The 10093-nt window shown below is 43.0% G+C and overlaps 1 protein-coding gene across 12 annotated transcripts in view; it reads right to left on the reverse strand.

The window, feature by feature from the left end:
- Positions 1-10093, reverse strand: part of EPB41 (erythrocyte membrane protein band 4.1) — a 350563-nt gene that overhangs the window by 147535 nt on the left and 192935 nt on the right. For 9 of the 12 annotated variants that reach the window (XM_077481782.1, XM_077481776.1, XM_077481777.1 and 6 more), the window contains 2 exons: positions 6273-6377; positions 4546-4727 (listed from right to left, as the gene is read on the reverse strand). In XM_077481782.1, the coding sequence (XP_077337908.1) occupies positions 4546-4727; positions 6273-6377 (287 nt within the window). The remainder of the gene's footprint in view (positions 1-4545; positions 4728-6272; positions 6378-10093) is intronic. The other 3 variants (XM_077481781.1, XM_077481779.1, XM_077481773.1) reach the window with 2 other exon arrangements.

The raw sequence follows: 10093 nt of genomic DNA on the forward strand, positions 1-10093 counted from the left end.
AAAGAAAAAACAAACAAACATACGCTTTGGTTGGAAGCTTGTATACAAAATGGCTAGAGCTGTGATGGTCAACTTGTTAGATATAGGGTGCTTCACTCTGCACCCCCGATACCACCAAAGTGAAGACAATGCTAAAGAAATTAGAGAGACTGCAGACCCGCAACGGGAGATGGCCAGAGACTGCAGACCCGCAACGGGAGATGGCCAGAGACTGCAGACCCGCAACGGGAGATGGCCAGAGACTGCAGACCCGCAACGGGAGATGGCCAGAGACTGCAGACCCGCAACGGGCCAGATGCAAAATAAATTGAAAAACCCCGGCATTCAAAAACATCTACCTATTATTGTGTGTTGGTGCGCTGCAATCCCATGTGCCCCCTCACCTGGGAGGGGAAAATATATATAAACTGCGTTTGTGGATTGCGTCCCCTATTGCTTTTATGTAAAACACAAGTTTTATGTCCTATAGTGCATATAATATAATTAGATCTCAAAAGGTTATTAACCACTTGCCGACCGCCGCATGACGATGTACGTCCTATTTTTGAAGAGGGATATCTCGGTAACGGCAGCAACTGCTGCCACAACCGAGATATCCATCTCTTCAGGCGGCGGTCGGCTGTACGATAACGGTGGTCTCCACGGCGGATTCGCCGCGAGATCACAGCTATCGGCGGTGGGAGAAGTGCCACCCCCCTCCCGCCGCCCTCCCGCACCTTCCGCCGCTTACCGGAGCCGTCGGTAGCGGCGGAGGCGATCGGGTCCTCTTCCTAGCTGGGCATAGAGAGTGAGGCTAAGATGGCCCCCACTCGTCTCTATACCATAGGAGGGCGGAAGCGACGTCAAAACTTCACTTCCGCCCATACCTCTTAAAGGTATATTTTTTTTTAAATGTCAGATTTTCCTTTCTTTTTTTTTTTTTTTTTTTTTTTTGCATTTTAGCCCAAATATAAGATCTGAGGACTTTTTGACCCCAGATCTCATATTTAAGAGGACCTGTCATGCTTTTTTCTATTACAAGGGATGTTTACATTCCTTGTAATAGGAATAAAAGTGATCCATTTTTTTTTTAAAAACATTGTAAAAATAAATAAAATCAATTAAAATAAATAAGAAAAAATTTTTTTTTTTTTAAAAACACCCCGTCACGACGAGCTTGCGCACAGAAGCGGGCGCATACGTGAGTAGCGCCCGCATATGAAAACGGTGGTCAAACCACACATGTGAGGTATCGCTGCGATCGGTAGAGCGAGAGCAATAATTCTAGCCCTAGACCTCCTCTAACGCAAAAAATGCAACCTGTAGAATTTTTTAAATGTCGCTTATGGAGATTTTTGAGGCTAAAAGTTTGACGCCATTCCACGAGCGGGCGCAATTTTGAAGCGTGACATGTTGGGTATCAATTTACTTGGCGTACCATTATCTTTCACAATATAAAAAAAATTGGGCTAATTTTACTGTTGTCTTATTTTTTTATTCAAAAAAGTGCATTTTTTTCCAAAAAAAGTGCGCTTGTAAGACCGCTGCGCAAATACGGTGTAAAAAAAAGTATTTCAATGACCGCCATTTTATTCTCTAGGGTATTAGAAAAAAAACAATATAAAATGTTTGGGGGTTCTAAGTAATTTTCTAGCAAAAAAAACTGTTTTAAACATGAAAACACCAAGTCTGAAAAAGAGGCCTGGTCCTTAAGTGGTTAAACTAGTATTTTACCAATCATTCCAGTGCCTCACAAAATATATTTATATATGTGTGTGGTCCTACGGACCGAGGACCACTCCAAGTGTCACCAAACCAGCTTAGTGTCGGCTAGATGACACAAAATCATGTGAGTGCAATATGTTTTTTAGATTATTTTAATTAACCACTTGCCGCCCGCCCTATTACAAATTGACGGCGGCAAAGTGGTTTCATAATCCTAACCGGACGTCATATGACGTGATTAGGATTATGAGCCGCTGCGCGCCCCCGGGGGCGCGCATCGCGGCGATCGTTGTTGCGGGGTGTCAGTCTGACACCCGGCAACTACGATCTCGGTAAAGAGTCTCCGACGGAGACTCTTTACCATGTGATCAGCCGTGTCCAATCACGGCTGATCACAGTGTAAATGGGAAGAGCCGGTGATCGGCTTTCCCTCACTCGCGTCTGTCAGACGCGAGTAGAGGAGAGCCGATCGGCTGCTCCTCTGACAGGGGGGGTCTGTGCTGATCGATTATCAGCACAGCCCCCCCCGAGGATGCCCACACTGGACCACCAGGGACACCACTAGACCACCAGGGAAAAGGTAATAAAAATCCATAATCCTCCCTAGATCACCAGGGTGCCAGTCAGCACAACTGGTGCCAATCAGTGCCCATAATGGATGCCAATCAGTGGCCACAATGGGCATCACTGATTGGCATGCATTATTGTTTGGCACTGATTGGCATCCATTACTATAACACCGATGCCGCCTATGAATGCCCACCTGTGCCGCCTATGAGTGCCCACCTGTGCCGCCTGAGTGCCCACCTGTGCCGCCTATGAGTGCCCACCTGTGCCGCCTATGAGTGCCCACCTGTGCCGCCTATGAGTGCCCACCTGTGCTGCCTATCCATGCCCACCTGTGCCGCCTATTCATGCCCACCTGTGCCGCCTATCCATGCCCACCTGTGCCGCCTATCCATGCCCATCCGTGCCGCCTATCCATGCCCATCCGTGCCAGCTATCAGTGCCAATTTGTGCCACCTATCAGTGTCCGTCCGTGTCGCCCATCCGTGTCGCCCATCAGTGCCGCCTATCAGTGCCACTTCATTGGTGCCACATTGGTGCCCATCAGTGCCACCTTATCAGTGCCCATCAGTGTAGCCCCATCAGTGCCCATCAGTGAAGGAGAAAACGTACTTATTTACAAAGTTTTGAAACTGAAACAAAAAAAAACTATTTTTTTCAAAATTTTCGGTATTTTTTTATTTGTAGCGCAAAAAATAAAAACCAATACCAAATACCACCAAAAGAAAGCTCTATTTGTGGGAAAAAAATGATAAAAATTTCATTTGGGTACAGTGTAGTATGACCGCGCAATTGTCATTCAAAGTGCGACAGCGCTGAAAGCTCAAAATTGGTCTGGGCAGGAAGGTGTTTAAGTGCCCTGTATTGAAGTGGTTAAAGTTTGAAACATTTTTACACTATGTTGGTTCCATGCTTTTTTTATGAACACACAATAATCGAGGAATTGCTGACGGGAAAGAGTTAAGGAGTGGTTATACATTGAATGAACCGAAGGCGCACTGTGACGTAAAGTCTGGTGAGTGGCCATTTTATAAGGTGGTGGTGGCACGAATAGCTTTGTCCAGTGGAAAATAAGGCACATGAATATTGAAGGACTTTTGTTTTGATAGTATACTGCAACTCGAAGATAGGACTGTACCCACATGCATGTCAGTGGGGGGTCCTGGTATATAAATAAGGACCGTTGCATCTAAGGACTATTGTGGCAAAAGTTTTTATATTTTCTACACATTTTTTATTTTTGGTTTGGTGTTCTGTTGGGCACTTGGAGTGGTCCTCAGTCCGTAGGACCACACACATATAAATATATTTTGTGAGGCACTGGAATAATTGGTAAAATACTAGTTTAATAACCTTTTGAGATATAATTATATTATATGCACTATAGGACACAGAAGTTACGTGTTTTACATAAAAGCAATAGGGGGCGCAATCCACAAACACAGTTTATAGGGAAATGGCCAGAGACTGCAGACCCGCAACAGGAGATGGCCAGAGACTGCAGACCCGCAACAGGAGATGGCCAGACACTGCACACCTGCAACTGCAGATGGCCAGACACTGCACACCTGCAACTGCAGATGGTAAGACACTGCACACCTGCAACTGCAGATGGTAAGACACTGCACACCTGCAACTGCAGATGGTAAGACACTGCACACCTGCAACTGCAGATGGTAAGACACTGCACACCTGCAACTGCAGATGGTAAGACACTGCACACCTGCAACTGCAGATGGTCAGAGACTGCACACCTGCAACAGGAGATGGTCAGAGACTGCACACCTGCAACAGGAGATGGTCAGAGACTGCACACCTGCAAAAGTAGATGTTAATTTGTTATGGGAGATGTAGGAGACTGCAGCCCTGCTTCAAGAGACTGTTTGGGACTAAAAATATGCTACATGAGCCTGCTAGAAATCACAGCTATTAAAACCCTCTTACAAATGAATACTTCCATATTTGAGCTCCCTACAGCTTCCTTACAAATTACTTGCACCACATTTGATATTGCTCTCAGCAAATTCACATTGTGATAAAAAAAAAAAAGGGGGGGGGGGATGGAGCACAAAAAGTAAGACTTTGTAAATTGTAAAAGAAATAAAGCAAACCAAGTACTAGAAGCCAGTCTAAAGTATCGTTTTTCATTCACTGGCTTAAACAAGCACCAAAACACAGAATGTTATCTGCAGAGGACTTGAGGGCTGCACAGTAAATGCCATAGGGTTGCACCAAGAGGACAGTGTAAGCAATTTAACATAATAATACAACAACCTTAGGGGAGATTCTTGGCTCTGGGATCCGTTCCTGAGTTTTCTTATCTTCAAATTTAGCTGATGATGCTTCTCTGTGAGCAGCAGATTCTCTGGAAGGTGTAGACTGTACAACTACCTGGCTTGGAGTGATGACAGGTGCAGACACTGGTCGAGGGTTGCGTTCAGGGGTGGGCACCGCAGCTGTTAAAAATGAAAAGGCAGATTAGGTCACTCTACAGTGAGGAACAGCCCTAACAGTTAGGGCTCTAATTTGAATACTACAGATTGTTAAAGCCAAAAAATGATGCATGATGTCAAATATGAACTGTCATGTAGTAAAAAAAAAAACCCAGGCTGGGCTAATCCCCTAAAGAGGTTGTACCATTTTTTCTAAAAATAAAAACATGCCCCCCCCCCCCCCCTCCCCAATTTGTTACTTTATAAGCAAGGCAGCAGAGCATTTAGTAAACATGCAAAAGAGTTCATAAAGCAGCTAAGCCGACGACCACCAGCAACAACATTTGGACCAGAGCACTACAGAAACTTTATTGTACAAATGCTTCAGGCCAAAAATACAGTGGGTTGATAAAGTTGGCAATAATAAGAATAAATGTTTTTAAAACTCTAAGACCCCTTTCACACCACACCGCCCTTTGCGTCTGTGGTAAAACGCTGCTATTTTTACCGCTAGATTTGCGGCGCATTTTGGCCGCTAGCGGGGCGCTTTTGCCGGCGGCATTACAGCGTTGCCCCATTGATTTCAACACACCGCTCCTTCACCGCTCCAAAGAAGCTGCTGGCAGGACTTTTTTCTGACGTCCTGCCAGCGCACCGCTGTAGTGTGAAAGCCCTCGGGGCTTTCACACTACACACAATGGTGCAGCTTCTTTAGGGCGGATTGCAGGCGCCATTTCTAACGCTATAGCGCCTGCAAAACGCCCTGGTGTGAAAGGGGTGTTAGCAATTACAGTATATACTTTAATAACTAAATGTAAGAATCTGCTCTTCTGTAGCATATATTGGGAACTGGTTGTTTTTGATTCACATAACCATTACTAAAAACACTACAATTCTATTACCAAATTTCATCATAGCTTTCCAAAGGAATTTAACCGGTTTTAAAATAACTGACATATAAAAGCAGGGTATTTAATAATGAAATAGTGAACCCTCACTGTAAGCCACAAACTGTATTGTGTGGCATAAAATTGTAGAAGATTTATCAATAACCTCTCTATGTAGGAAAATCATATCCGTGTGGACAGAACTTTGTCGACTGGGTATCTTATGCAGTGCTTGAACATAAAAGCTGAGTAGAAAGATAAAAATTATATATTTCATATTAGCCAGCCAGAAGAAACTAATTTCATGCACTCAGCAGAAATTAGTCACATAACACTTAGTACCTAGTTGGCCTACAAAACCAAAGGTATTTCATTTAACATCACACCTAAAAAAATAACAGATCATTCATAAATATTTGCTGCATCTAGTATCTTCTATGTAATATCTGTAATCCGTTTTTTCCTCGGATATTTGCTGAAGGCACAGACAAGTCAAGGTGCCACAGATCTTTCATTGAGGCATGATGTGATGTGAAATCAAATGATATTTAGTTGATTAGCAAACAAAAAAAAAAAAATACTTGAAATATAGATTTTTTTAATATTAAAAAAAGCAGAACAGTCTGGCACACAGGGGCTTGGGCAATAATAGGCAACAATCCCAGCCTCCACACAATGGTACCTGGCTGCTTAGTTTCCACATCTACTATATGGAGCTGCCCAACGCCATTTATCTCTTCCGGCCTCTTGAGGTCAGACTGGTCAACATTTTTGAATGTGATCTCTTCTGGAAACAAGTTTATAAATAACAAGTGTGACAAAGACATGGTTGTAATGCCACACCCAGCTAAACAATCAACAGAAAAACACTTTCATTGCAAAACAGGTCAGGACAAAATTATTTAAGACCCAAGTTGCAGCAGATTTCCATTGCAAATTATGTGTTATTTTAGTTGCCCAATTTGTGACCAATTGGTTATTATGAATTAGGTAACATCTGCATATTTTGGAAAGAGTAGCTGCTCACTTGGCTACAAATCTTGCAAATAACCTAGCACAAGGAGTTACACACAACTGTGCAATACAAAACATAAGAGAATTAAAATAAAAGCAACTAAAATCCCTGCATCTATAGGCAACATGGATCTAACACTAACCTCTCTATCCCTGTAAAGAAAAAATGCGTATACAGTGCCTTGCGAAAGTATTCGGCCCCCTTGAACTTTTCAACCTTTTGCCACATTTCAGGCTTCAAACATAAAGATATAACATTAGAATTTTTTGTGAAGAATCACCTACAAGTGGGACACAATTGTGAAGTGGAACGAAATCTATTGGATTTTTGAAACTTTTTTAACTAATAAAAAAACGAAAAGTGGGGCGTGCAAAATTATTCGGCCCCCTTACGTTAATACTTTGTAGAGCCACCTTTTGCTGCGATTACAGCTGCAAGTTGCTTGGGGTATGTCTATCAGTTTTGCACATCGAGAGACTGAAATTCTTGCCCATTCTTCCTTGCAAAACAGCTCGAGCTCAGTGAGGTTGGATGGAGAGCATTTGTGAACAGCAGTTTTCAGCTCTTTCCACAGATTCTCGATTGGATTCAGGTCTGGACTTTGACTTGGCCATTCTAACACCTGGATACGTTTATTTGTGAACCATTCCTTTGTTGATTTTGCTGTATGTTTGGGATCATTGTCTTGTTGGAAGATAAATCTCCGTCCCAGTTTCAGGTCTTTTGCAGACTCCAACAGGTTTTCATCCAGAATGGTCCTGTATTTGGCTGCATCCATCTTCCCCTCAATTTTAACCATCTTCCCTGTCCCTGCTGAAGAAAAGCAGGCCCAAACCATGATGCTGCCACCACCATGTTTGACAGTGGGGATGGTGTGTTGAGGGTGATGAGCCGTGTTGCTTTTACGCCAAACATATCGTTTTGCATTGTAGGCAAAAGTTTGATTTTGGTTTCATCTGACCAGAGCACCTTCTTCCACATGTTTGGTGTGTCTCCCAGGTGGCTTGTGGCAAACTTTAGACGAGACTTTTTATGGATATCTTTGAGAAATGGCTTTCTTCTTGCCACTCTTCCATAAAGGCCAGATTTGTGCAGTGTACGACTGATTGTTGTCCTATGGAAAGACTCTCCCACCTCAGCTGTAGTTCTCTGCAGTTCATCCAGAGTGATCATGGGCCTCTTGGCTGCATCTCTGATCAGTCTTCTCCTTGTCTGAGCTGAAAGTTTAGAGGGACGGCCAGGTCTTGGTAGATTTGCAGTGGTCTGATACTCCTTCCATTTCAAAATGATCGCTTGCACAGTGCTCCTTGGGATGTTTAAAGCTTGGGAAACCTTTTTGTATCCAAATCCGGCTTTAAACTTCTCCACAACAGTATTACGGACCTGCCTGGTGTGTTCCTTGGTCTTCATGATGCTCTCTGCGCTTTCAACAGAACCCTGAGACTATCACAGAGCAGGTGCATTTATACAGAGACTTGATTACACACAGGTGGATTCTATTTATCACCATCAGTCATTTAGGACAACATTGGATCATTCAGAGATCCTCGCTGAACCTCTGGAGTGAGTTTGCTGCACTGAAAGTAAAGGGGCCGAATAATTTTGCATGCACCACTTTTCAGTTTTTTTATTTGCTAAAAAAAGTTTAAAATATCCAAAAGATTTCGTTCCACTTCACAATTGTGTCCCACTTGTTGGTGATTCTTCACAAAAAAATGATATCTTTATGTTTGAAGCCTGAAATGTGGCAAAAGGTTGAAAAGTTCAAGGGGGCCGAATACTTTCGCAAGACACTGTACATACCTTTTTGGAAGCCGTTCTGACCCGCTCCAACCCGATCTCCAGCGATGTAAGCTCTGCAGAGGACACGAACGACAATGGCTGTATAATAAATGGAAAGTGACGTCACCCATAGATCTACTTTGGGGCTTCCGTTGTCATCTGTCTCCTCTGCACCTGCCTCTATAGTGAAGGCGCGGCTGACAGCCCAGAGTGGGATCTGGTCGGAGTGGGTCAGATTGGCTTCCAAAATGGTATGTATACTATTTTTTTCTTTACAGGGATAGAGAGGTTAGTGTTAGATCCGTGGTGCCTGTGGATTCAGGGATTTTAGTTTTTGCATGGACGTCCACTTTAAAGTGTATGTATAGCCATAAAAAAATTTTTTGTTAGTTTTATATGGAGTAGGGAAGGGACAAAACCCATCAAAAGTAATTTTTTGTACCTTCTCTTCTTGACCTAGAGATACAACAGTAAGTTAAAGGTAATCTCCCCAAATGATGATGGCCCCACTGGAAGATTCACTTACCTTTTGAGCCTCTAAAAGTTTGGATTCCTCTCAGTTTGATACTCAGTGACAAGGATCACTAGGAGAATAGAGAGGCAAACCTCTCTAATGGGGACACAGACTGAAATAAAAACCAACCCTTCTCACTCTATCCAAAACTTTAAAAAAAAAAAAAGGTTTTACCTAGAGATACACTAACCACTTAGCAACCATCCGCTGGCCCACACTGTACGGCGTAAGGGTGGCTGCTGCAGACAGAGCAACGTACCTTTACGTTGCGGCCTACTTCCGGGTTTAGGACACACATGTGCGCGCCCCGGCCAGCTCCCACTGTGTTTGTACACAGCCAAAGCCTGTTAGAAAGACCCGGCCAAAGAATCACGGCTGCTGATAGGCTGTGTCCAATCACTGCCCAGAGGTCTGTGTTGACATTCAACAAAGGGCTCTGTACACAGGGAAGGATCTCTATGTTGGCACATTTTACACATATTAAATTTTTAACCCCTTGACCTAGATGTAAACTGTATCCCAGCTAGTGTCATCAGTACAGTGATGGTACATATTATTAGCACGGATCACTGAATTAGTGTCAGTCAGCTCCCACCCCCCATGTCAGATTACCCGCTGCACCATCGTAGTATAAAAAAAATGTTATATTTTATTATATCTTTTCATGTGACAACACTGAAGAAATTACACTTTTCTACAATGTAAAGTAATGAGTGTACAGCTTGCATAACAGTGTAAATTTGCTGTCCCCTAAAAATAACTCACACAGCCATTAATGTCTAAACCACTGGCAACAAACCACATGAACCAGTAAGGCACAAGCAAAGAAAATTACATACACTTCAAAAAAAGAAAATGTGTAAATTCCGTTATATATCAAGAGATCTTACTCCCAAGTTGAAGAGTGCATGAACCTCATGCACACAAAAGGTTAAAGTAAATAAAATTAATTTAACATATATAGTCCATCAAGTGAACTTCTAACAGTCCTTGAAATGTGTAATATCAATCACAATTCCAAACTTGAGGTGACGTAAAAAAGGTGAAATTCAACTTCTGATGTGTAGAATAATACCACCACCACCGTGATAAAGAAGGGGAGAGGAGGCTTACCAAATGACGCGGACTCAGAGGAAGGCTTACGCCTCTCGAGTCATATGGGCCTGTAGGTTAGTAAACCAGATAATCATAC

The sequence above is a fragment of the Lithobates pipiens genome, unplaced genomic scaffold, assembly GCF_037356315.1.
Source record: "Lithobates pipiens isolate NorthernLeopardFrog02 unplaced genomic scaffold, aLitPip1_a1.2 Scaffold_16, whole genome shotgun sequence".
Classification (NCBI taxonomy): Eukaryota; Metazoa; Chordata; class Amphibia; order Anura; family Ranidae; genus Lithobates; species Lithobates pipiens.